The sequence below is a fragment of the Geotrypetes seraphini genome, chromosome 3 (genome assembly GCF_902459505.1).
Source record: "Geotrypetes seraphini chromosome 3, aGeoSer1.1, whole genome shotgun sequence".
NCBI lineage: Eukaryota > Metazoa > Chordata > Amphibia > Gymnophiona > Dermophiidae > Geotrypetes > Geotrypetes seraphini.
In genome coordinates, this window is record NC_047086.1 from 122,013,627 (window position 1) to 122,040,687 (window position 27,061).

Consider the following 27,061-nt stretch of genomic DNA (forward strand, 5'->3'; position numbering starts at 1 on the left):
GGGTTAGTCATTAATATACGATAATTTAATCTCACATACTCTGTAATTAGTTTATAAAATTTATTAAATTGGTTTGGGACCCGTTGACGTCTTATAACTTCATTGTAGTTATCTTTTGTCTTTAATTTTTGTTTATTTCCACACACATCCAGGGTGGGAGGAGGGTGAGATTGCATTACTATTTTAAATAGGGAAAGGTTATTGAAAGAATCTATGTATTTGTGTTTTCATTGATTAGTCATTGGTGGGTGGGGGATAAAATGGTTGCTCGTGTATGTCTGTAAGATGAATGTGCGTTTCTTGATTTACTATGGGCTCCTTTTATTGCATGTACCTTTTTAGCACGTGCTAACCCCCGTGCTAGCCAAAAAACTACTGCCTGCTCAAGAGGAGAGCATATTAGCGCACGCTATTACGCGCATTAAACCGCTAACGTGGCTTCATTAAAGGAGCCATATATGTTTATATACTTGTGTATTGCACTGTTAATATTTAGAAAATCACTAAAGAATTAAAAACAAAAACAAAACAACTCATACCTAGAGCAGTGGTCTCAAACTCAAACCCTTTGCAGGGCCACATTTTGGATTTGTAGGTACTTGGAGGGCCTCAGGAAAAAAGTTAATGTCTTATTAAAGAAATGACAATTTTGAAAGAGGTAAACTCTTTATAGTTTATAAATCTTTCCTTTTGGCTAAATCTTAATAATAATATTGTAATTTATAGCTAAAGAGACATATGATCAAGAAACTGTTTTATTTTACTTTTGTGATTATGATAAACATACTGGCCACGAGTTTGAGACCACTGATCTAGAACTATCTTTTATTTTTTTTTTCTATGACTGCGCTTAAAAGTGCTTAAGTACCCAATGTGGCCCTCGAAACGAAAAGTTTGGAGAGCCCCGGACTAGAGGATGGGAAGGGAGACTAAGGGAATGGGTGAGAAGTGGAGGGGCGGAGTCATACGTCCTCTTTTTTTTTTTGTTTCCACAAATGCTAACTCTAAAGATGAGTAAGCACAACACAAAACGGCAAGAGATTCGCTATAGAAAAAGCGCAACACAGTAATTTATTTTATGATCCAAATTCATGCTCAAGCGCTAAGTAGTGGATAATATACCAAGCATCTAAGGCAGCAGAAACGCACATTGCGGGAAACGCCTAAGATTACCAGCTCTTCCCCTATCGCTACCTAATTTACTGTAAACAGATCTTCCCCTATTGTGCTGGGGGAGGGGGAGGTTGGGTTATCCACCCCTACCCCATCCCATCCGCTCCAATCAGAGCGCAGCTACCAGTGGCATGTGATGTGTCCCGCCCGCCGTTCTGCGGAGAACGGGTCACGTGACCTGAGTCAGCTCGCGGCTGCCGGTATAGGAGAAGCTCGCGCAGGGCTTTGGGGGTAGACGCATTTTTCGGGGCAGGTAAGGTGAATCTGCGTTTCCCCCCCTCTTTTGATTTGAAAGTTGATTTCTGGGTCTCATCAGTTCTAGATGTATTGTCAGTGCCTGGTTTTGGCTTGGCATGGCTAGTGGTGTTATGTTTAATTCTTAACTGGGTACCTTGGCCTGTTTTTTTGTTTTCCCAGAAATAGTAGGGTTTTATTTATCATATAATTTTGTTTTTAGACCAAGGTAAGTTTTACATTCAGGGATAGTATTTTGAAACCGTTCTATTATTGAGTGGAATCCGGAAATGATCTACTGTGCTAAAGAGCACTATTAGGATAGTATAAGTTTTGTTTTTTTTTTTGTTTTTTTTAGAGAAATGTAATCAGCAGAAACTAGGTGTCTAGAATAGTGATTTTTTTTCGTGTTTCAAGCTGTTTTGTGGCATATTTCTCTCTCTCTATCCCCTCCATAGTAAATGACATCAGATTGTATGGTCCTTTCAGTGTGCCCACCAAAGCAACTTTATGTTTGCACCACTCTTTGCCCTTTTTGAAGAGTGAAGGTCATTTAGTTATTTTTAATCCATTCTCTCTTTATATATAGAATTCCACTATTCTTGCCTATGTGTCTTTGTCCGCGCACCTTCCACTCTTTCTGTGAGAAATATATACCACATTTCCCTGAAAATAAGCCCTAGTGCGTTTATTGGTCCCAAAATTAATATGACAGTGCCTTATTTTGGGGGAATGGCTTTTTTTTTTTGTGTGTGTGTGTATACAACGATCATCTCTCACACATCCCCCTTTTGCAGCATCTTTCTGTCCCTCCCTTCCCTCCCTCCCTCCCCCCCCTGCAGCAGAACCCTAAAAGCAATTTCATTATGTTGCCTTAGAAGATCTAATCTAAGCATTGTTCTTGTATGCCACATCTTCCTTATAAAATGGTTAATAAATTACAGATCATCCTTAAACAAACTGAATTTCAGATGTCATAACACAAAGCCATTCCCCCCCCCCCCCGGTGTAGCAGAACCCTGACAACTCCGCTAACCCATCTTTCCATCTTGCCCTCGCATCCCCCCGTGCAACAGAACCCCAACGACCCTCCCACTGTGAGGCTGTCATACCTCCATTCCAAACAGCAGCGGTGGCAGCACTGAACAGGCTGCTTTGTGGCCTTCCCTTCCAGGGCCTTCCCTCTGCCGCATCACTTATGATGTATGTCATCAGTGACGCAGAGGCATGGGGAAGGCTGCAAAGCAGCCTGTTCAGTTCTGCCACCGTTGCTTTTTGGAACGGAGTTATGTCAGCTTTGCGGTGGGAGGGTCGGTGGGGGTCTGCGCAGGATGGGAAGTAGGGATGGAAAGATGTGAGAGGGAAGGAAAGATGCTACACATGGGGAAGGGGGAGAAAGTGTTGCCGCAGGCGAATCGGGGAGTGTCGGGGACATTTGGAAGGAGCTTCGGGAGTCAATCCAACTAGGGCTTATTTTTGGGGTAGGGTTTATATTAGGACCTACCCCAAAAATCATGCTAGGGCTTATTTTTGGGGTAGGCCTTATTTTAAGGGAGAAACAGTAATTCCTGTTGTTTCTTCTAATTTTACCACACCCTGCATCAATTCATGTTCTTTAGTGTGTTGCTTCCTCATGTCTGAAAAAGACTTGTTTATATATTAAATTCCTTTGAAGTATTTACATATCTGTATCACATCTTCTCTCCCTCCTTTCCTCTTTATGGTATACATACAAGTATTAAGGTTTTTTAATCTCTTCTCATGTGTTTGGTGCAAACCTCAATATTTTAATTTTCTCTGAACTGCTTTCAAGTCTTTTTATGTCTTTGACAAGTTACAGCCTCCAAGATCAAACACAGTAAATGCTGGTAGAAAGAGGCTCTTAAGGTGAGCAGACCTCAGTCTCCCGTTTAAATGCTGGTTATAACTTCTTTCAGAAGTCACCACCATGCCAACCACATAGGCAGCCAAACATGATGGGGATGATACGTGATTATAAACAAGTCTCAAAGTATTGCTGACAGTATTCAACTTAGTCAGGATGCTTTCCCTCCCCACTTGCAGTATGTGATGATTAAATGATCTAACTCACTGGAGTTGTCATAACTTCACCTGTCTCTTACTATTTGTGTGGCACAGACTCTAGAGCAGTGTTCTTCAACCTTTTTACACCTATGGACCGGCAGAAATAAAAGAATTATTTTGTGGACCGGCAAACTACTAAGACTGAAATTTTTTTAAAAAACCATTTTCGCCCCGTCTCCACAAGCTTGGTCCCCGCAAACCATCTGATCCCATCCGCACAAGCCTCAGTTATGATTTTATATTGAACATATTTTATTAAGGTATAAAAAGAAACAATATTCTGTACAATTGTCATTTTATAAATACAAATATACAGAGCAAGGACCAACAAAACCCCTGTTTCTGCTCCCCTTCACATATATCCCCTCTACTATCAAGAAAACTGAACAAGCCAAGTTATTATAAGAATGCTACATAGAAATATAATAATAGAATACTGCAGTCGCATTAATGTTTCTGTTAGCTGTTTTGTGACCGTATTTGAGTTTTTTAATTCTTGCATATCAGTCTGTATATTTGTTATATGTATTTCATGGGTTTTTAGTTTTTGTTCAACTTGGCACGATTGAGGCTTAATAGAATTAGCCAGATCTGCCACTAGATCCCAAATTGCTTCAAGGGTTATTTCTTGGGGCTTAACTATTGTGGTATATTTTTTAGGCACAGTTTTAGACAATTCAACTGACCTCATTTCTTGTAGGTGTCCCTCCTGAGTGCTGTTGTTAGAAATAACCTCAGACACCACAGGGCTCTCCAAACGGGAGTCCTGCTCTAAATCCAAGCTCCCCTCTCTGATTTTCGAAGCCTCACAGGAGGGGAGCTCACCGCCTTCCAGTAACTCCTCCTCTTGTGGGGAGCTGGCTGTCCGAGGTAGTGGGGGAGGTGCTCTGGCGTCGGGGCTAAGGGAGATCTCTAGTCCCGTGGAGATCGCTTGCAGCCCGCCTCCAAGTGCCTCCATCGGGTGAGCCGCCGCCGCCACTGATACCGCTTGCATCCGGCGAAGAAGTTCGTCGACATTGCCGACTCTGATGGGGTCTGGGCGCCGTGAGGCTGCAGCGGCGCTTCGGCCCCTTCGTTTTGGCATTTTAAAACGAAGAAAAAGTTTTTTAGAGGAGCAGGTAAATCGTTTAATCGCCCGAAAGTCTCAGCCAGGACGCTCAGCAAACCGTCCCTGTGGCCATCTTGGATCGTCCACCATTTCTTAAGTCCTTCTGGCTTTGGCCACTGCCTTGTAACAGTATCCGAAGAAGGTGGAAAAACAATATCATCCCAAAGTCCTGTGTGTATCAGAGTGTGGCATATTTATTTATTCAATGTTCTATACCGTTCTCCCAGGAGAGCTCAGAACAGTTTACATGAGTTTATTCAGGCACTCAAGTATTTTTCTTTGTCTGTTCCGGTGGGCTCACAATCTATCTAATGTATCTGGGGCAATGAGGGGATTAAGTGACTAATGGTTAGATCTACAGCCTCAGCACCCTGAGGTTGTGGGTTTAAACATCTCGCTGCTCCTTGTGACCCTGGGTAAGTTACTTAATCCTCCACTGCCCCAGGTACATTAGATTGACTGTGAGCCCACTTGGACAGATTGTCAACCACTTAATACACCTTGTCCAAGCAGTATATCAAACCCCAATTCCCCCATGTTGATTTAAATAACCAGATACTATCTAGATCAGTGTGTCCTACTGTGGGTTGGACCCAAAATGGGATCACAAACTTTACATTTTCGGGTTGCAACCTGAGTGGGCTCTCCATGGATGCATCACTGTTCTACACATCTAGGGGTCACACAGTTTTATTTGGCGGTGATCTTGGGATCACAAAAACAAAAAGACTGATGAGCACTTATCTAGTTTTCCTCGGTGCTTTTGCATATGTGTTTAACTCGGTTCCAGGCTCTGTCAATATGCTGGACATTGACCAGTATAGCTAGCGCTGGCAGTGGATTAGTGTGACCTTCCTTTTTTTCTGAACTTCCTTGTAGTTTGTCAGCAAAACAAAGAGCACTTCAGGCAGCCTGTTACTGGAGAGAAACATGACTCTTGCAGATGTATCATCAATTTGTGCACCAAAACAACTTTCAACCATAGAGATCAGTCTTCAGAGATTCCTAGTAAAACAAAATCAGACATTTTTTTGTCAAGTGCTATTTTTTCAATTGCTTATGGGCTGATGCTGAAAGGTTCACAGTAGAATCAAATTCTACCCCAAATTTTGCACTACAAAATTACCACGGCATGCTCAGAATGAGCATGCAAGTTTATGCCACATTAAAATCATGGTTTAAATTTTGTTGCACACTATTCTGCACTAATGTTCTGTCCGTGCTTGAGCGCTGATTGGCTTATCCACTGACATAAACACTGACATTATAAAAAAGCATACAGCTGGCCCAAATTCTTTAAAGATCTGACTCTCTCCTGCTTTTAAAAATAAAATTCCCTGGTGGAACCCTCCTGGCCCCCTTAGAGGGACCCCTGACCTGACCAGGACAGACCAGACCCCCAACAACCCCCCTCCCCCCATTTTACCTGATGGCCCAGGTAGCCCCACCACCACCATCACAACTTGACATACCTCAAGAGTAGTAGGAGGGAATAGGAATCCTTAGGCATCACTTAGCCCACCCAGTGCATTTTGAAATGCACTGGGTGGGCCTGACTCCCAAATAAGGGGAAAAAGACCTTGTTTGCAAGTTAGGTCCTGCCCTGTGCATTCCAAAATGTACTGGGTGGAGCTGGGTGATCCATTTTGTTGCCACCCAGGAGGGAGGAGGGAAAGATTCTTATTTCCTCCTACTCCCAACGTGAGGTATGTGGGATTGTGGTGGGGCTAGGGCTACCTTCGGCTACCAGAAAAGACACCATCAGGGCCATGAGGGGGTAGTGGGAGGGCCACTGGATCGCTATGGAATTTTTTTAAGTGTAAAGTTTATTGCTGCCCCAGATCTGGTGGTGATTTTTTTTCTGGTGTTAGGTTTTGAGCATCGGCCCATTAGTGAGCCTAGATCCCAAATGGGCTGTTAGCTGATTTCCTTGAAGAGAGTGCTTTGCTATGGGGGAAATCATTTTGTGTTGTAATGCAGTCTGTGTTGGCAGAAGTTGACGCACTGTATCAAAAGAATATAACAATTGCCTTACTGGGTCAGACCAGTGGTCCATCTAGCCCAGTATGCAGTCTTCACGGAGGCCAAGCCAAGTCACAAGTACCTGTGTATCCCCTCTCAATCACTTAGATTGTCGACACAGCATCGCTTCAAGGTCCCCACTTTTTAGAGAAATAATAGTGTATGACATCGCTGGATAGTCCATCTTCTCAGTGTAGGGCCCCAACCTCTAGAACAGTGTGCTGCAAACTTTTTAAAGCTGCGACACTAAATGCAGGGCTGCAGCTGGAGGACATCCAGAAGTGTGTGGATGTCAATGTGATCATGTCATCACATAGATGTCCACGCATGCGCAGATGTGCTCTAGCCGCGGCCCTGATACTCCTATTGCCGCCGGTAGTGGGGTTCTGGAGAGGGAGAGGTGTGGATAGCAGGAGAGGCACTGGACGACTGCCTATAAGACGTGCCTCTTGCCACGAGAGGCATGTCCTGTAAGCAGTTAGCCAGTGGCGGTGGCGCACCTGGAATCTGCTACGGCACACAGTTTGCGATACACTGCTCTAGAGCAAATTGCCAGAACATTTAAGATGTCAGATGACTCTTGATAGGCTTAAAGCAGACCTTAAAACTTTTAGATGAACTCAACCATTTCCCCAGCAGGCTCGGGAGGTAGAGCAATCGGACAACACATCGACTTCCCTTATGTACTCTTTCCCCCCTTTCCGGTCATTAATTTTGTAGTTTATCCCTCCTCCCCTCCTTTATCATGTCTTGTTTTTACTATACTTTTTCTTTTCGTTTAGCTTGTAAGCCATGCAGATGGTTTCACAATGAGTGGGATAGTACCGTAAGTTAAAAATAAAACTGAAGCTTAAAGCAAACCACCTTTTGTTATTAGCAGAGCATGCATTCTGTAACTCTTAGATCTGATTTCATTGTTTTGATTAATGTGAGATGGCCTGTGTGAAGCACTGGGAATTGAGCTGCTTTGCTTAAGTGGAGAACATTTTTTTTTTTTCAGCTGTGAGCTTGAATAACCATGTGGATAAGCTCAAAACTTAATTGTCTATAGAATGGTGTATTCTTGTCTTTTGATCCTGGAAAGTAAAATAGTAAACTACTAGTAGTTTCCAAAGGAAAACAAATTCAGGAAGCTTCTCTCTCCTGAAGTACAAAAAAGTTCTAGATATGTTTTGCCAATATTATTAAAAATAAGCAGTAAAATTGAGATTGGCCAACTCTAGGATCCAGTTGATAGGATGGTGGAAATTTGCGAGTATGAGGGATCTTCAAAAAGTTTTAGCACTTTTTATTTTTTTTAAACACTTAAATATCTCAAAAGCAAATTACATCACTTTTCTAAGGGGGAGCTAGCCTGCCTGTCTGGTCACATGACATTCTACAGCACTCCCTATTACTACTTCTTGCGTCTCAATCATTTCTTGCAAAAATATAAAAGTGTATAAACTTTTTGAAGAATCCTTGTATATTACAACCTCATTTTAAGCTAGTTCAGTTCTGTATGTTTCTTTGTCCAGCCTCCTTGCATAAGGTGTTCCATGCTGTTTCACCTTGCACAGTAAAAGTTAGCCCAAATTATTGCCAGCTAACGGAAAAGTGACAAGTTTGAATACCCCACAGACTAGTAGTATGGGTTGACTAGAGAATGTAGAAAGACGAAACAGACAACTGAATGTCAGCTGCTAGCACCCTGGGTATCAGGTCAAAACCGCGGAAGACAAAGGTGCGCGCCGACAACTGAGCGCAGCGCGGAGGTGCACGCCGAAGAAAATAACTTTAGGGGTTCCGACGGGGGTGTGTATGGGGGGGAACCCCCCACTTTACTTTATACAGACCGTGCCGCGTTGTGGGGGTTTGGGGGGTTGTAACCCCCATATTTTACTGAAAACTTCACTTTTTCCCTAAAAACAGGGAAAAAGTTAAGTTTACAGTATAATGAGGGGGGTTACAACCCCCCAAACCACCCACAACGCCGCCGCGATCTGTATTAAGTAAAGTGGGGTGGCTCCCCAACAAAACCCCCCGTCGGAGCCCCTAAAAACGGTCATTTTCTTCGGTGCGCGCCTCCGTCTTGCGCTCAGTTGTCGGCGCGCGGTTTTGTCTATGAACCATCACCCTATGGCGTCTTTTTAAAGAACCTTTGCGGGTTGGGGTACCTTTGGAACCCCAAACCAGTTGCCCATAATGCAGTTAAAGCGAAAATTCAAGGGGGGGGCTGTTAGAATTTTGTTTAAGATGTTTTGTTTGGTCCTCTGTCTAATCTAATCTAATCCTTAGGTTTGTATACCGCATCATCTCTGTCATTGAAAGCATTTTGAATTTGGGTTGTACTGATGACCCTCAGAACTCCTCACAGGCTGAAGTGCTGCAAGTGCATGGAAGCTGGCCTCCAGGATGATTACTCCCTGGCCCTCCCCCCAACAGTGAGACATACAGCACTGAACTCTGAGTCACCAGAAGGGGGCGGACTGCTGGGCGGGATGGACCTTTGGTCTGACCCGGCGGAGGCACTGCTTATGTTCTTATGTTCTATGTCAGACTGTGCCTGATTCCTGTTATGAATGAAGTTGAGCCTTTCATAAGGTGTTTTCTGCTGCTTACACCACCTTTAAAATTTTGTTGACACCCAAAATGCTCTTCTTATACCACTTCACTCCTTTCACTCTTCCCAAATCTAGAGAATTAACAATGATCCACCTGGGCCAAGTTAGGAGATGAGGTTAGAACGTCTGAAAGACTTCTCTTTTACCCCCCCCCCCCCCGGTTGCTTGGGCCAGTATATATTCTGGCCCTCCGTTCTGAAAAATCATTTGTGATATTCAAGATGCAATTAAAAGCATACTATTTTTCTTTGGCTTTTTGCTCTTAACTCTAACCTTCTGTTTCGTGGGCAGAAATCAGATATGCTCTTTAATCCCTACCTTATTTGTTCTACTCCCTCCCCTTCCCCACCCTTTCGTTTTTATTATAACCTACCCATTCTTTCCTTTCCTCATGTTGTTTGTCAGAATTTTGTGTTTTGTCTATTTTGTTCCCTTTCTCTTCTTATTTTGTTTTTTGTTCTTATTTTCTTTTTTTAAATAACATTTTATTGTAAACCACTTAGATTTACCCTGGTTTTATATTTGTGGTAAAGTATTCCCCTGAAATTCGCGGGGGTTAAGTTCCTGTAGCTCCCGCAAATTTCAAAAAACCACAAATACTGTAAACTCGCCTCTACTTCACCCATATCATTCCCTTCTCTGGGGTCCTGTCCTCTTCCGAGGTTGCTTCCTGTTTCCAGGGGACAGCTGTTGTATCAAAGGGGACGGGCACTGGAGAAGGAGTGCTGATGCTGAACTAGGCAAAATTGGTGGGCCTATCGACCCTGTAGCCTACCCCTTTCGACTGCGTTATGTCAGACTCGCATGCTCAGCGCTACCTCAAGTTCTGGGTGGTGGAAGAGAAGGTCGACTGGGGGCAGATGCAAGACAGCTTGCAAAAAAGAAACTCCTCCACTGTGTGACTGACACCGCTGGGACAGTGCTCGAGGGAAAGGAGAGGAGTTGTACTCATGTGATTACTAGAAAGGAAGGGGGAGGAGCTGTGCTCATTGCAGAGTGCACGCTGGCTGAGGGGAAAAACCCGCAAATTACTGAGTCTGCGGACCACAAATTTGTGGGGGTATACTGTATATCAAATTGAACTTGATGCTACCTCATCACCAGCATAAAGTCTCTTCTACCATTGGATCCTTTCTCCAAAGCCCCAGTGAGGCTGCTCCCATTTGGTTGCTCTTGATGGACATACTATTATCTAATATCTATATGTGGATGGAACCTATGGCTTTATTTCATCCCCACCCCAAAAACTTGGCTTTTTTTTTTTTGTCTCTTAATCTCCTTTACATGGCTAGGCTGTTGGGCACATGTTTTGGTCATGAACAAGAGTAGGGGTGAGTACTCGCCCAGTGTTCCACATAGCATTTCACAGAGGATGTGCACTACTATTACATACGGTACACAACTTCCAATGTGCAAGGGGCTTCTCTATGTGTGCTATTTCTGTGCTCACATCCCTATGAATGCCACCACAGACCAGAACTTCATCTTTCTGCTTGTTCTCTTCACTTTATAACTTATCGTCTCCATATTCTCTAGCTTGTTTTATCTTGTAACTGTTCACTAGAGAATGACATAGGGATAAATTTTTCCCCGTCCCTGCGGGAACTCATTTTCCCATCCCGTCCCTATTCCTGGAAGCTCCGTCCTCATCTGCACAAGCCTCAAACACTTTAAAATCATAAGTGTTCAAGGCTTGTGTGGTTAAGGCAGAGCTTATAAGAATGGGACAGGGAAATAGTTTCTGCGGGGACGGGGACAAATTTGTCCCCTTGTCATTCTCTATTATTTACATCATTTTCCCTCCTCTACTCTTTACTTTTATTTCACAACTCTTTACCAATCTCTTCAGCCTATTATACATTGTTCTTCCTTTGTTCCCTTTCCCAACCTAACTCCAACAGCGTCTCTCTCTGTCTCAAGTAAGTTTCCTTTCTATTTAAAAGGCAGTTTTGGATTAAGCCCTGTAGGAACTTCCTGGAATGCTTGATATACTGCTAAGCAAATAAGAAGAACTGGTATGTCAGTTTGTTCATCTGTCTTGACAGGTTTCTAAGGAAATGTTTGTTTATTGGCATTTTGAAATCACCCTATCTGTCCCAGCAGGCTCACAATGTAACTATGGTATCTGGGGCAATGGAGCATTTAAGTGACATTCCCAGCATTAGTTCAGGTTTGGGGTGGTTTTAAAATTTTTGCCTTTCAGTCCTTGATGTGGCATGCTCTGGTCTATAGACCTTTTTGATTGTGTACAGTTGGGGTTGGGTAGAATTAGTGGAGTCAGATGTCCACTGCAGGCTCTTCTGTCAATCTGTGGGAAAGGTGGTTTTGATTAGGGTTTTAATAATCACAGCTCCAGAATGCTGAGGGAGGGGATCTTGCTTTTAAATCCATTTGTGTTGTTTTGGGGATTAGAGGAAGTTATTAAACACAATGATGAAAAAATTTATCGATACAAACAACCCTCTACCCTAACAGAATTTATTGGAAGGGATAATGATGTACTGTATTTTTTGCTCCATAAGACGCACTTGACCATAAGACGCACCCACCTGTAGAGGAGGAAAAAAAATAAAAATAAATTCTGAACTAAATGGTGTGCCCTGTACCCTATCCCCCTCTGGTGGTCTAGTGGTAGGCCGGGACAGGGTACAGGCCACGTCTAGAAGTGGGCATGTCTAATGGTAGGCAGTCTAATGCCAGCCAGCCACCAGCCAGCCAGAACCCCCTCCCCCTGCAGGTACAATTTTTTTAACTCCCCCCGTACCATTTTTAAAAATCCCCCCCGCTGCAAGCCCCTTTTTAAAACATCCTCCCCACATGCCTGCCGCCGCACCTTTTAAAAATATCCCCCCCGCAAACACCTGCTGCCACAACTTTTTCACCCCCTCCCCCCCCGCAAACACCCACCGCCGTCGTACTTTGTTAAAAACATCCTGATGGCCTAGCATGATTCCTCCCTCGCTATCCGTCTCCTATTTCCCGGACAGGAGCAGCGGAGGTCAGGTGTGAGCTTTCCGCGCTCCTGCCTGGACTTACGTTGCTTTCTGATTGGCTGCCGTCAGTTATCGCGTCCCTACCACCTCCCAGCCGATTCTAAGAATTATTACCTCCCTCTCGCCTCCCCTGTATATCTTTAGAATCCCTGGTGGTTCAGCGGTGAACCATGGCAAAAGTGACCTTCCCTCGCTCTTGCCTAAGCAGAGCCGCTAGCTGATTGGCTGCTGCGAGTTCTTGCAGTCCCACAAGAACCAAGGTCACCAGGGATTCTAAAGGGACGCGGGGGGGGGGGGAGGGAGGTAAAAATTATTAAAATTGGCTTTGACAGGGGTGGGAGGGATTTCTGCTGTCCTGGCCCACCAGAGATTTAGAAAGTACACCGGGGAGGGGGAGGATGTTAAAGTTAGTAGAGTCGACCAGGACAGTAGACGGAAGGGATCCCTCTTGTCCCGGCTGACAGCTGGACCATCAGGTCTCATGGCAGAACATAAGAAATGCCTGCACCGGATCAGACCATGGGTCCATCTAGTCTGGCGATCCGCACACGCGGAGGCCCAGCCAGGTCTACCCTGGTGAATATCTTAGTTACTCAATGTGTCTTTCAAGAAGATATGCATCCAACTTGCCCTTAAATCCTGAAATGGTGGTTTCCTCCACAATCTCTTCCGGGAGAGTGTTCCAGGCGTTCACCACTCACTGTGTGAAGCAGAACTTTCTGACATTTGTCCTGGTCCTGTCTCCCCACAGCTTCAGTCCATGACCTCTTGTCTGAGGTTTGGGAAGTTTGGGGGGGGTGTGTCGGCACTATCCCGAATATAAACTGAGATCCCCATTTTAATTTCGTTTTTATATTTGAGTATATATGGTAAATGCCTTGCCAATTCCAGAGATTGCGGAGAGGGAGGCGGGGGTGGGTCAGAGCCAGCCCAAAAACGTATGCGATTTTTCTCTATTTGCGGGCTGGCTCTGCACCTAACCCCCGCGAATACGGAAGGAGAAGTGTGCTACTATTTATTTCTATAGCTCTTCTTCTAGAACCTATATTTGGTAAGTTTTCCTAGTTTTTTTTAGTTTAACTTTTTTGAAATTCTGATATATGTGTAATAGCTATTTCATGTCTCTACAGGGTCTTTATATAAGTTTTTCCAGAATGTTTTTCTTTCATCTATAGTTGGTGGTGAAGCCCATCAGTTCCAGGCTTTGGCATTGTTGTGCTGTTTAGAAATATCTTCTCTTGACTGCAGTGTCAAGTACCAGGACTGTCAACAGGTCTAACAATGGGATAGAATTGAAAATATTTCACTTCAGATTTAACAGGCAGTGCCCGGTTGAATAGCTATTTCACAGTTAAGTGTTGAGATGAAGATTCTTCTAAATCTCTGTGTTTTTAAGAGAAGAAACTGGAATGTAAAATCTTCATAGTAATGTCCTGAAGTAAATGTTATAGTACTTGTGTGCTCTTTTAACCATTATGTTCCCATAGAGGCGAGCTTGTCTTGGTGACTGCATAAATCGTTTTTGGAAAGGTGGGCCAGCAGCCAACAAGTCTTTTTTTTTTTTTTTTTTGTCCTTACCACCAAATTGTCAGGAAAGGTCGAGGAGTGTACTTTAGTATCCAAATAGATGCCTGTGTTCTAGAAATTAGACTTATTGCCGTATATACTCGAATATAAGCCAAGATTTTTGGGCCATAAAAATGGCCCCAAAACAGGGATCTTGGCTTATATTCGGGCCATCGCCTACCCGCCCCCCTCCCGGACCTATTGCAGGCCTCCACAGGGCCTGCCGTAAGACTTTTTGTCCTGGCTGGAAAAAAAACCCCGCCTCCCCGCACACCCCACAAGACCTCGGTGACCTCGCAGTGGGCGGGAGAGGAGGAATCCCTTCTGCTTCCTGTGCCTGCTGAAATTGGACATCCCACCTCCCCCACATACCTTTCAGGTCCCATGTGACCAGCCGGTGCACAGAGCAGGAGCGATCTTCCTTCCCAGCTCCGTTCAAGGCCGCTGGTTGATTCCACCTCCCCAGCGTTCCTTTCGGGTCCCTGGTAGCCAGCCAGTACATGGATCAGGAACGATCTTCCTGCTCTCCTGTCCCGTTTGAGGCCGCTGGCTGATTGCTTGAGTTCTCTCAGTAGTCCATACATATGGTGATCAATCTGTTCCCGTGAACTGGACTTGCAGAAGTGTGAATACTTAGTTTTGAGTACCTCCTAAATGGAGGCAGAGCACAGTGTCCCCTTCCAGGTTTTCTTCTGCAAGCAAACTGTGCAGAGGTGTTCTGATCTGCTCTGTTTAGTTTTTTGTTTTTCTTTTCAGCCTTAAGTTCATTTTTTCTGATGCTTTGGTGCCCTGAGACCCCATTTTTGGGGATCCTCTGCCTGGGAAAAGACTCAGGTTCCACTGGATTAGACTGCAGCTCTGCAGGGCAAGCCTTCGGTTGTCCTAAGGAGCCAGCCTGCTGTGTGTCTTCAGGGCTCTGGGCCTGTTTCCCTAGGAACCAGCTCGCCTTCTGAGTTTCTCACTGGCTTGAGTGCAGACTGTGGGTGCCCTTTGTAAGAACCCTTGGGGTATCGGTGCGCCGGCTGCATAGCTTGCCCCGTTGTATTGCAAGGTTCTGTGGGATGGAGGTCTCGGTTTGGGTTGGTCCAACTGGCAGCCTGAAGATTTCTTGGTTTGAGGCTTCGATTTAGAAGCATCTGAAGCAGAAAGTCCTGTCCTCTTCAGCTGCACTGAAATAGCTGACAGACAGGCAGCCACTTCCACAGGACTGAGGGGAAGATTCTCAGAACTTAAACATGCCTCAAAATTTAAACGTTCTAGCTGGTTTAGCATGCATGTATTTTAATGGCGGATTATCAAAATGGAACAGCTTGTCAAGGAATCAACGCGAGGGGATGCCACTCTTGACCTAATCCTCAACGGGCTAGGGGGACCTGCAAAGGAAGTGGTGGTAGGAGGACCACTAGGAAACAGCGACCACGACATGATCCGGTACAAATTAGAGGTAGGAACATCCAAAGTGAAGAGAACCCCAGCAACGACGTTCAATTTCAAGAAAGGGAACTACGATGCTATGAGAGAAATGGTGAGAAAGAAACTAAAAAACAGCTCAATACGGATGGAGACCGTAGAGAAAGCTTGGTCCCTATTCAAAGACACGGTGCAAGAAGCACAAAACCTGTACATCCCCAGGTTTAGGAAAGGATGCAAAAAAAATCGAACAAAGGACCCGGTATGGATAACAAATGAAGTGAAGAAGGTGATAGGTGACAAGAAGAAATCTTTCTGAAAATGGAAAAAGGACCAAACCGAGGAAAACCAGAAGGAACATAAAACACACCAGAAAAACTGTCACCGAGTGGTTAGGAAAGCAAAAAGAGAATACGAAGAGAGGCTGGCTGGGGAAGCAAAAAACTTCAAAACGTTCTTCAGATATGTTAAAGGGAGGCAACCGGCGAGGGAGGAAGTAGGACTGTTGGATGATGGAGACAGAAAGGGAGTGGTAAAGGAGGAAAAAGAGGTAGCTGACAGGTTGAACAAATTCTTCTCATCGGTCTTCACAAGCGAGGACACATCCTATGTACCAGAACCCGAAGAGATCATAAGTGGAGATCGAGAAGAAAAACTGGCGCATATAGAGATAAGCCATGAGGATGTCCTCCAGCAGATAGTTAGACTGAAAAGCGACAAATCGCCGGGCCCGGGCGGAATCCACCCAAGGGTTCTAAAAGAGCTAAGAAACGAAATAGCAGAAACACTCCGACAAATTTGTGACCTATCCTTGAAAACTGGGGAGATCCCGGAGGACTGGAAAATAGCTAACGTCACACCTATTTTTAAAAAGGGATCAAGGGGTGACCCCGGGAACTACAGGCCGGTAAGCCTGACTTCAGTTCCGGGCAAGATGATGGAAGCACTGATAAAGGACAGCATCTGTGAGCACATAGAAACAAACGGACAACTGAAAGAGAGCCAACATGGCTTCTGCAAGGGAAGGTCGTGCCAAACAAACTTACTGCACTTCTTTGAAGGAATAAACAGCAAGATGGACAAAGGGGAACCCATAGACCTCATTTATCTCGACTTCCAAAAAGCCTTTGACAAGGTACCCCATGAGCGACTACTTAGGAAACTGCAAAACCACGGGGTGGAAGGGGATATATACAGATGGATTAAACACTGGTTGGCAGGCAGGCAGAAAACAAAGGGTTGGGGTGAAGGGACAATACTCGGACTGGCGGAGGGTCACGAGCGGTGTTCCACAGGGGTCAGTGCTCGGACCGCTGCTGTTCAATGTATTTATAAACGACCTGGAAACGGGGACGAAGTGTGAAGTTATAAAATTTGCAGATGACACCAAACTCTGCAGCAGGGTTAGAACCGTGGAGGAATGCGAAGACCTACAAAGGGACCTAAACAAACTGGAAGAGTGGGCAAACAAATGGCAAATGCGATTTAATATAGAGAAATGCAAGGTCATGCATATAGGGAAAAAGAACCTGATGTTCAGCTACAAAATGAGGGGATCGGTGCTAGGGGAAAGCAACCTTGAAAAGGACTTGGGTGTGCTAGTGGATACAACAATGAAATCAACGGCACAATGTGCAGCAGCCTCAAAGAAAGCAAATAGAATGTTGGGTGTTATTAAGAAGGGTATCACAACCAGGACGAAGGAAGTCATCATGCCGCTGTATCGAGCGATGGTGCGCCCGCACCTGGAGTACTGTATCCAGTATTGGTCGCCGTACCTCAAGAAGGACATGGTGATGCTTGAGAGGGCCCAGAGAAGAGCGACGAAAATGATAAAAGGCATGGAAAACCTTTCAAACGCAGACAGGTTAGAAAGGCTGGGGCTCTTCTCCCTGGAAAAGCGGAGACTCAGAGGAGACATGTTAGTGACTTTCAAGATCATGAGAGGTATCGAGAAGGTAGACAGAGATAGATTCTTCAGACTAATGGGGATCACAAGTACAAGGGGGCACTCGGAGAAGCTGAAAGGGGACAGGTTTAGAACCAATGCTAGGAAGTTCTTTTTCATTCAGAGGGTGGTGGACACATGGAACGCACTGCCGGAGGTTGTGATAGGACAGAGTACACTACAGGGTTTTAAAGAAGGATTGGATAATTCCTGAAAGATAGGGGGATTGAAGGATACAGATAGAGGTAGAGATGGGATATAGAGAGAGTATAGATAGAGACCAAGGGGATTTAAGGGTTCAGACAATGATCACCGTACAGGTCATGGGCCTGATGGGCCGCCGTGGGTGCGGACTGCTGGGCGCGATGGACCTCTGGTCTGACCCAGCAGAGGCAACTTCTTATGTTTCTTATGGTCTTTTCTGAGTTTCCTAGCAGTCTCTGATTCTGCCTTGCAAATATAGTACATCGAGGTCATTAATATTAACATGAATACTCCTAGCGATTTAGTGATTCTCTTATCATTGCCGAGTGATTTCCTAACCTTGTTATGCCACATTTGCAGCCAAAATTTGCCCACAGGTCTGAGCTGTTGTAGCCTTACTTTCTGATCTGTGCCTGAGCGCTGATTGGCTCAGGCACTGACAAGAAAGTGCATTAAACCTCCCCCCCCCAAAAAAAAAAAAACCCACTAACAACCCAAATCGAAGAAAAGCAGGAGAGATGCCCACTCTCTTCTGCTGCGTTGCACAATCCCCCGACACTACTACCCCCTCCCCACACACTGCAGTGGGAGAGATACCCACTACCTCCCACCGTTGCCTAATCTCCCATTTCCTGACAATGCCCCTGATGCCCCCCCCCCCACCTTACTGACAAAGTCTGGCTGGAGGGATGCCCACCTGCAACAGCTGACAGACTCACTCACCTCTTACAAAATGGTGGGCCTGCTTCTTCCTGATGCATCCTGGAATGTGAGCCTAAGGTTCTGATTAGCCCAGGCGATTAAGGCCCCTTCAGCATACATTACCTGTAGTAAACAGCTTCCGGTCTCTCAAGGCGCATTCCCCAAGCTGTGTCGCCTCTTAATGGGCAGAGTCTTCTGGGTGTTAGGGACTTGGATGAAATTTTGGTCCAAAATATGGTATAAAGATGGACATACTGGCAGTCTGGACAAACAATAGCCTGGACGTCCAGATAGATGATTTTCGGAAAAACAAATTGGGTGGGACGTATTTCTCAAGAATGGACATTTTCCCACTGCTGACTTTGGGCATCTAACACCATGCGACCAAATTCAACTTAGATGTTTGCATTGATTATGCCTCTCCACCTGTATCCACATACAGTTCAAACTCCTCTTAACTGACCTACAAGTGCATTTGCTCCACAGCTCCTAAGTATCTGTCCTCTCTCATCTCTCCCTAGACTCCACCCTCCCTGGGCACTCCACTCATCGGCTAAGTCTCTCTTTTCTGTACCCTTCTTTTCTACAGCCAGCTCCAGACTCTGTCCCTTCTACGCTGCTGCACTGTATGCCAGGAACAAAATGCCTGACTTGGTACATCAAGCTCCATCTCTGGCAGTATTCAAATCCAGATTCAAAGCCCATTTATTTGAAACTGCTTTCAATTCCAAATGACAACCTACCTGCTAAGCACCAATTTCTTTAGCACTCTCCAGACCAGTAGAGGTTAACTTTACGATTGGGTATATATCTAATCATGACCAGCAGGTGGAGACTGAAAACAAAACTTTGGGACAGTATATCCTAGCCCCTCCTCTCTATTTCCCTCAGTCTTCTTTCAGTCTCCAGCAGGTGTTGAGTGATCTGTACCCATCTCCCTTGGTAGGGCTGTTGGAATTTGTTTAGAGGTTTATTGTCCCTGTTTTTAGCCGGACGGAGCTTGGACGGACTCTGTTTGGGGGTTCGTCCGACCTCGGGGGTGTCAAACCCGGCGGGTCACGAGCGGGGTCCCTCCCCCCACTTCCTCCACCTCCCCATATTTTTTTAGAGGAGCCTCAGCAGTAAGCCTTGCCCCCTAAATCAAGCAAGGCATATTGCTTCGAGAGCCTGTGGAGTCTGTTCTGTAAAAAAAAAAAAAAAAAAAAAAATCCTGAGGTAGTGCTGGTCTGGAGGGTTGTATCCCTTTAAGAAAACTGTATTTTACTGTATTTTTTCAACTAACCGGCACTTTTTTACAGCTAGGTCGCGTATGGAGCAATGAGCACTTCTAAAGGGAAAAAGTGCTCATTGTGCTCCAGACGCGAGGCACTCGCGGCCGGCCTGTGCAAGCGGTGTTCAGGCCGGTGCGGTGGAGGAGCTCCGTCGGCAGCGGCTGCAGGCGCCCAGAGCTCCCCGCCGATGGTGCCTCGCGAGTCGGCAGGGAACGGTGGAGAAGCCCGGTCTTCTCCGTCCGCCCACGGAGGGATTCCCCGAGCCGCCGACGGTCGGGTTTTAGAGGATTCCCTCTCAGCTGATATTTTGACAGCTGATGCCGGCTTGCCTGTTTTAGCGGCTGAGACTATTCAGGTCTCTCAGCCGCTTCAGGCTGTGGAGGGAGCTGTTTTGGCGGGAAAGACGCCATCTTCTCTGTCTGGCCCCTCCATTTTGTCTTCCACCTCAGGTGACCTTCCCCCTGTTTTGTCTAAGCAGGGGCAGGTTTCTGCTGGGTCCCCTGCTGTGGCAGGGAGTCCCTTGGGACCCTCGGGGGGTTTTTCCCCTGATTTTTTCTTTTCATTATGCAAAGCCTATTTTCAGGCGGCTGGGGGTCCCGGTTGCGCCCAGGGGGTCTCGGGGGGTGGGGTTTCCTCCGCGCTCCCTGCGGCTTTGCCTCTCTCGTCTGACGTGACGTCCCCTCCGCCGCCTCTCTTGTCCAAGCGTCCGCGGGTGTCGTGGGACGAGGATTTGTGGTCGGAGGAACGTGTCGGTATGGAGGAGGACCTGGACCCTTCTGAGGAATTCCAGGACCCTCTGGAGGGGACGGAAGCTGGCGGCGGGTTGTCGGGTTTCCCGTTCTCCAGTGACGAGGCGTCCGTGGTGCGCCTTTTTCAGAGAGATGAGCTGCCTGACCTTATTCAACAGGTTTCTTCGGCTTTGCGTTTTGAGGACGCGCCGCCGGAGACTCCGCGTGTGGGGGACCCTCTGTTACGAGGGATCCGTTCCGTTTCCCGCTCTTTTCCTATGCATCAGGATATTCGGGATATTATTCTTGAGCAGTGGAAAACGCCGGAGACGCCGTTTCGGCTGGCGCGCAGCATGGCTCGCCTGTATCCCATTCCTGAAGGGGATCGGGCTACGTTAGCTTCGCCAGTCGTGGATGCGGTGGTCTCGGCTATTTCCAAGCGGCATACCGTGCCTGTTGAGGGCGGTTCTGCCTTGCGGGACTCTGAGGAGCGCAAATTGGAGAACATCCTTAAGCAAAATTTTCAAGTCTCTGCTTTTGGGGTCCAGGCGGCTATTTGTGGGGGACTGGTCGCTCGCGCCGTGTTTCGGTGGGCGGAGCGGGTCTTGGATCGAGAGTCTGACGTCTGGTCTCTGGTGGATCAGGAGGTAGCAAAGATTGAGATGGCTGCCTCATTCCTCTCGGATGCTCTGTATGACTTGGTGCGGATCTCGGCTAAGTCCATGGCTTTTGGCGTGGCCGCAAGGCGTGTGTTGTGGCTGCGCGCTTGGGCGGCGGATGCTGCGTCCAAAGCTAAGCTTACTAAATTTCCCTTTCGGGGGTCGTTTTTATTTGGAGAGGACTTGGATAAGTTAATTCAGACTCTGTCGGACTCGAAAGTTCCCCGTTTGCCGGAGGACCGTGCCCGCCCGGCGTCTCGGGGGGGTGCGGCCCGGGGGCGTTTGCGGGAATTTCGCAAGTATCGCCCTGGGCGTGGGGCTGCTTCTTTCCAGTCTCCGGGGTTTTCCCGGGGTCGGTTCTTCCAGCGCATGCAGCCCTTTCGGGGGGCCCGTCGGGGGGCAGGGAACCCCTCCGCCGGTTCCCCCGCTTCCCGTCCTGCACAATGACGCCTTGCCGGCGCCCCCCTTGGTTCCGGTGGGGGCCCGGCTGCGCGACTTTTTTCCCAAATGGGCCGAGATCACGTCCGATCAGTGGGTCCTGGAGGTGGTGCGGGACGGTTATGCCCTGGAGTTCGCCCGCTCTCTGCCGGATTTTTTCCTCGCTTCTCCGTGTCAGACTCCGGGGAAGAAGCAGGCTTTTCGCCAGACCCTTCAGCGCTTGCTAGATCTCAGGGCAGTAGTTCCGGTGCCCCCCCCGGAGTGGGGCACGGGCAGGTACTCCATTTACTTTGTGGTGCCCAAGAAGGAGGGGACTTTTCGGCCCATCCTCGATTTGAAAGGGGTCAACAGGGCTCTCAAGGTTCCCTCTTTCCGTATGGAAACGCTGCGGTCGGTCATTCTGGCGGTTCAGCCGGGGGAGTTTCTCACTTCTCTCGATCTGACGGAGGCCTACTTGCATGTTCCTATTCGGACCTCTCATCAGCGTTTCCTGCGCTTTGCGATCTTGGGTCGGCACTATCAGTTCTGTGCGCTTCCCTTTGGGCTGGCCACGGCTCCCCGGACGTTCACCAAGGTGATGGTGGTCGTCGCGGCAGCCTTGCGGTCGGAGGGCATTCTGGTACACCCCTACCTGGACGACTGGTTAATTCGGGCCAAGTCGTTGCAGGAAAGCTACCGGGTTACGGCTCGGGTGGTGGAGTTTCTCCGGTCGCTGGGCTGGGTGGTCAACCTTTCCAAGAGTCGGTTGGTTCCGGCTCAGCGTCTGGAGTACCTCGGGGTGCTGTTCGACACCTCCTTGGGGAAGGTCTTCCTCCCAGAGGCCCGGGTGAGCAAATTGCAGTCTCAGATTCGCCTGCTTTTGGCGTCCCGGTGTCCTCGGGCGCGAGATTTCCTCCAGGTCCTGGGGTCGATGGCGGCGTCCCTGGACGTGGTGAGGTGGGCGCGGGCCCACATGCGTCCTCTTCAGTATGCTCTGCTCCGGAGGTGGTCTCCCCAGAGGCACGGGATGGATGTTCCGGTTCCCCTGCGAGGCTTGGCGCGCTGCAGTCTGCGTTGGTGGCTCCGGACCCCTCACCTAGTTCAGGGGGTGGGTCTGGATCTTCCGCAGTGGACGGTGCTCCTTACGGATGCGAGTCTCCTGGGTTGGGGGGCCCAGTGTCTGGGTCACTCTGCTCAGGGAACCTGGTCCACGGAGGAGGCCTCCTGGTCGATCAACGTGTTGGAGACCAGGGCGGTCCGGCTGGCGCTGTTGGCTTTCCACTCCCTTTTGTTGGGCAAGTCGGTCAGAGTCCTGTCGGACAATGCCACGGCAGTGGCTTATGTCAATCGTCAGGGGGGCACCAAGAGCACTCTGGTGGCGCAGGAGGCGGCTCGGCTCATGGTTTGGGCGGAGTCGCATCTTCTGGACCTCTCGGCCTCTCACATTGCCGGGGTAGAAAACGTTCAGGCGGACTTCCTCAGTCGTCACTTCTTGGATCCGGGAGAGTGGTGTCTCGGCGCCGAGGCGTTTCAGTTGCTAGTGCGTGCTTGGGGGCAGCCCCTGATGGATCTGATGGCTACAAGTGGCAACGCCAAAGTACCCCGCTTCTTCAGTCGTCGCAGGGACGGTCTGGCCGAGGGTCTGGATGCTCTGGTCCAACCGTGGCCAACGGAGGGGCTGTTGTATGTGTTCCCTCCTTGGCCATTAGTAGGCAGAGTACTGCTTCGCATTGTTCGCCATCCGGGGCTGGTGGTCTTGGTGGCTCCGGATTGGCCTCGTCGTCCGTGGTATGCGGATCTGGTGAGGCATCTGGTGGCGGATCCTCTTCCTCTGCCTCTCGAGTGCGATCTTCTGACGCAGGGTCCCATTCCCATGTTCGACCCGTCTCCCTTTTGTCTTACGGCTTGGCTCTTGAAAGGGGCCGCCTGAGTAAGAAGGGATATTCCGACAAGGTGATCTCTACACTTTTGGGGTCCCGGAGGCTTTCTACCTCTCGGGCTTATGTACGGGTTTGGCGTCTGTTTGAGGAATGGTGCCGAGCGCGGGGAGTGGTCTCCTTTCGCGCTTCTCTGCCTAACATTCTGGAGTTTTTGCAGGATGGCCTGGATAGGGGCCTGGCCTGGTCTTCTCTTCGGGTTCATCTGGCGGCCCTGTCGGCTTTTCGGGGGCTGGTGACAGGTCAGCGTTTGTCAGCCATTCCTGATGTGATTCGCTTTCTTAGGGCGGCCAAGTTGCTCAGGCCTCCCATAAGGCCCTCGATTCCCTCTTGGGATCTCAATCTGGTTCTCTCTGTTCTAGTGCGCCCTCCTTTCGAGCCGTTGGATGGCTGTTCGTTGAAGGACCTTACGCTGAAGTCGGTCTTTTTGGTGGCCATTACTTCCGCTAGACGGGTGTCGGAGCTACAGGCTTTCTCTTGTAGGGCTCCCTTCCTGGAGTTTTCAAAGGAGCGGGTTGTTTTGCGGCCTGTTCCTTCCTTTCTGCCGAAGGTAGTTTCTCCTTTTCATGTCAATCAATCGGTGGTCCTCCCGGTCTTGGGTAGTCGGGAGGGTTCTTCTGAGCAACGACAGCTGCGCAAGTTGGATGTCGGTCGGGTCCTCCATGCTTATGTGCAGCGGACCCGGGATTTTCGGAGCTCCGATCATCTCTTTGTGCTTCTGGCGGGTCCTCGTCGGGGGGCTGGCGCTTCTAAGGCTACTATTGCGCGCTGGATCAAGGAGACGATCGCTTCCGCTTATCTTCTGAGTCAGAAGCCGGTTCCGGAGTTTCTCAAGGCTCATTCCACTAGGGGTCAGGCGGCTTCTTGGGCTGAGTCGTCGCTCGTGCCTCCGGTGGATATTTGTAAGGCTGCGGTTTGGTCCTCCTTGCATTCATTTGTTCGGCATTATCGGGTAGATGTTCAGGCGCGTCGGGACGCGGTGTTCGGTGAGCGTGTTCTGGTATCGGCCCTTCGGGGGTCCCGCCCGTGAGAGGGACTGCTTTGGTACGTCCCAATCGTAAAGTTAACCTCTACTGGTCTGGAGAGTGCTAAAGAAGGAGAAATTAGGTTCTTACCTGCTAATTTACTTTCTTTTAGCTTCTCCAGACCAGTAGAGGTCCCCACCCTGTCTGTTGTTGTTGTTGTTGGGGCTGTTGCGCGGGCAGTTTTTGGTTTTTGCTGCGGGTTCTAGTATTTTTCTAGGGCCGGGGAGAATTGAAGAACAGCGGCTGTGGCTCGGCTGGCTTAGCTGGCGAGCTGTGGGGACCTTCTTCCTTCGGGAATTTCTCCTCTGCATTTTCCAACAGCATTTTTTGGGTATGTTATTGGTTACTCCTTTCGGAGTATTGTTTTTTCTCTCTGTTGTTTCCAGTTCTTGGTTCTGCTTGGCTATTCGGCAGACTGAGGGAAATAGAGAGGAGGGGCTAGGATATACTGTCCCAAAGTTTTGTTTTCAGTCTCCACCTGCTGGTCATGATTAGATATATACCCAATCGTAAAGTTAACCTCTACTGGTCTGGAGAAGCTAAAAGAAAGTAAATTAGCAGGTAAGAACCTAATTTCTCCATCTGTCTTATTTTCTCTTTACCATACACACTCGAATATAAACCGAGATTTCTGGACCAAAAATGGGGGTCTCGGTTTATATTCAGGTCAGTTGCCACCCCACCCCCTTCTGGACCTCTTGCAGGCCTCTGCTGGGCCTGCTGTAAGATCTGGTGGACCAGCGGTGGGCCAGAACAGGAGGAATTCCTCCTGTCCTCGCCAATTCTAAGAACTTTTATTTCCGTCCCGCCTCCTTGGCTTACCTTTCAAATCCCTGGTCATCCACTGGTGAACAGTGCCAGAGCAATCTTCCATTGCTCCTGCCCCGTGCAGAGCTAATAATGCAACTTTGCGAGCCCCCCTTCCGATGCCTTGCAGGCCTCCATCAGGGAATCCCTCCTGCCTCCTGTCCTAGCCAACTAAGAACTTTTACCTGCCTCCCTGGTATACCTTTTGAATCCCTGGTGGTCAAGCGGTGAACCAGGGCAGGAGCGATCTTACTTCGCTCCTGTCCTGTGCAGTGCCGCTCGCTGAATGGCTCCTGCAAATTCTCACCCATTCAACTAGTGGCTCTGCACAGGGCAGGAGCAAAGGAAGATCGCTCCTGCCCTGGTTCACCTCCTGACCACCTGGGATTTCAAAGGTATGCCAGGGAGGCAGGTGGGAGATAAAAGTTCTTAGTTGGACAGGAGGCAGAAGGGATTCCTCCTGTCCCGGTCTACGCTAGACCACCAGGTCTTACGGCAGGCCTGATGGAGGCCTGCAAGGCATTGGGAGGGAGGGGGGCAGGGTTCAGAGCCGGGCAGGGCACTTGAATATTACCCCCCCCCCCCCAGTTTATATTTGGATCAACCTTATTTTTCCTCCTTTTTGGGTAGGAAAAATGGTTACCTCGGTTTATATTTGGGTTGGTTTATATTCAAGTTTGTATGGTAATTCCCCCACCTTCTAAGTTTGTCTTGACTAGGTTGTAAGCTCTTTTGAGCAGGGACGTCTCTTCTATGTTTTGATGTACAGCACTGCATATGTCTAGTAGCACTATAGAAATGAAAAGTGGTAGTTATGTGTTGGGCTAAGTTGGTGGTTTGTCACCATGGGACCACCTGGACAATCTGTGTGGGGTTTTTTTTGTTGTTGTTTTACAATATGTATAAGATTTGTATGTATTACCTTCCAAAATTCCTCATTAAGTATGGTAAATTTAGTCTTGGTGTTTTAAATTGGTAACTAACTTTCAGCAAGGAAAGAAACCTTGACACTAATAATGGATATGATGAAGATTCATAATCCCCCCCAAAACTTGATTTGAGCATCTATTAGCTTCCATTGTTTGAAGGATTGATTGTCTGGTTTATTTGCCTTAGTATTCATCCATAATGTCTAATTACAGGTGGTGAATTCTGTGGATTGCTGTTGACATGTGGACTTCAGTGATAGCTGTGTGCTTCCTAGCAGTCTTTGCAAACTCCCGCAATGTGCCGTACTTCGCTCCCTTGTCTCATGACATGGTTAACTACATCAACAAGATCAACACTACATGGAAGGTGAATAATGCTGTCTTTTTATATCTCAGCGCTAAATTGCAGTCATTACTCACTTTTACAGGGTACTTTTATAGGTTGTTCACCTGCTTCTAGAATTGAGCTGCTTTTTCAGGTTCACTTAAATTTAGATTTAGCTTACACTTTTTAGTAGCAGCACAAGGTAAGTTTATTTTACGTTCAGGTACACTAGAAATTTCCTTGTCCCCCCCCCTCGAGGGATTACAATCTTAAGGGGCTTTTTTTTTAAAAAAAAAACTAAGCTGTGTTAATAAATGGGCTTAGTATACCTTAAAGTAGACTCTCCCATACGCTACTAATTTAACTATAAAATATGCAGTTTTCTATTTATCGGATTTCTGGATAGGTGCTAATGTTAGCATTAAGGCACAGCCTTTTAAAGAAATAAATTAACATAGAGGCACTTAAAACACCTCCTATGTAGGAGGCACTAAAGGTTCCTATATTATGGACTTGCTAATTAGTTATTCCAGTGCAATCGGGATGGTATGCTGAGCCAAGGGTCCTCTATCAGCTCCTGTTTATCCATTGCAGGAGATACTGATAACTGTTTTCAGCACCTCCTCCTCCCTGCTCTCTGCTGCTCCCAGTCAGTTATTTCTTCTGAAAGCGAGTCTGCAGGAGCAATTTTGGTCTGCTCAGCTTTTTTTGTTTTTTGAAGTTTTTGCATGGGACTTTGTGTTCCAGTAAAGCGCCAGTGACTGCCTGCGTAAGAAGAGCAGACTTTGGTCTGCAGCTGACAGGTGGATTCTGCGGTGACCTGCTCAGCCAGTCTTCTTGAACTATGGAGCTTTGGGTTCTCCCCCACTGCTATTTGCTCACTCCTTGACTTGATCAGGAGTGCTAGCAAAGGTT

At 47.6% G+C, this 27,061-nt stretch overlaps 1 protein-coding gene across 1 annotated transcript in view; it reads left to right on the forward strand.

Annotated features, from left to right (window-relative positions):
• The first annotated feature begins 1,282 nt into the window (after nucleotides 1–1,282).
• Nucleotides 1,283–27,061, forward strand: part of CTSB (cathepsin B) — a 113,704-nt gene continuing 87,925 nt past the window's right edge. Inside the window, exons 1-2 of the mRNA XM_033935519.1 lie at nucleotides 1,283–1,426; nucleotides 26,035–26,188. Coding sequence (XP_033791410.1) covers nucleotides 26,063–26,188 — 126 coding nt within the window. The 5' untranslated portion in view covers nucleotides 1,283–1,426; nucleotides 26,035–26,062. The remainder of the gene's footprint in view (nucleotides 1,427–26,034; nucleotides 26,189–27,061) is intronic.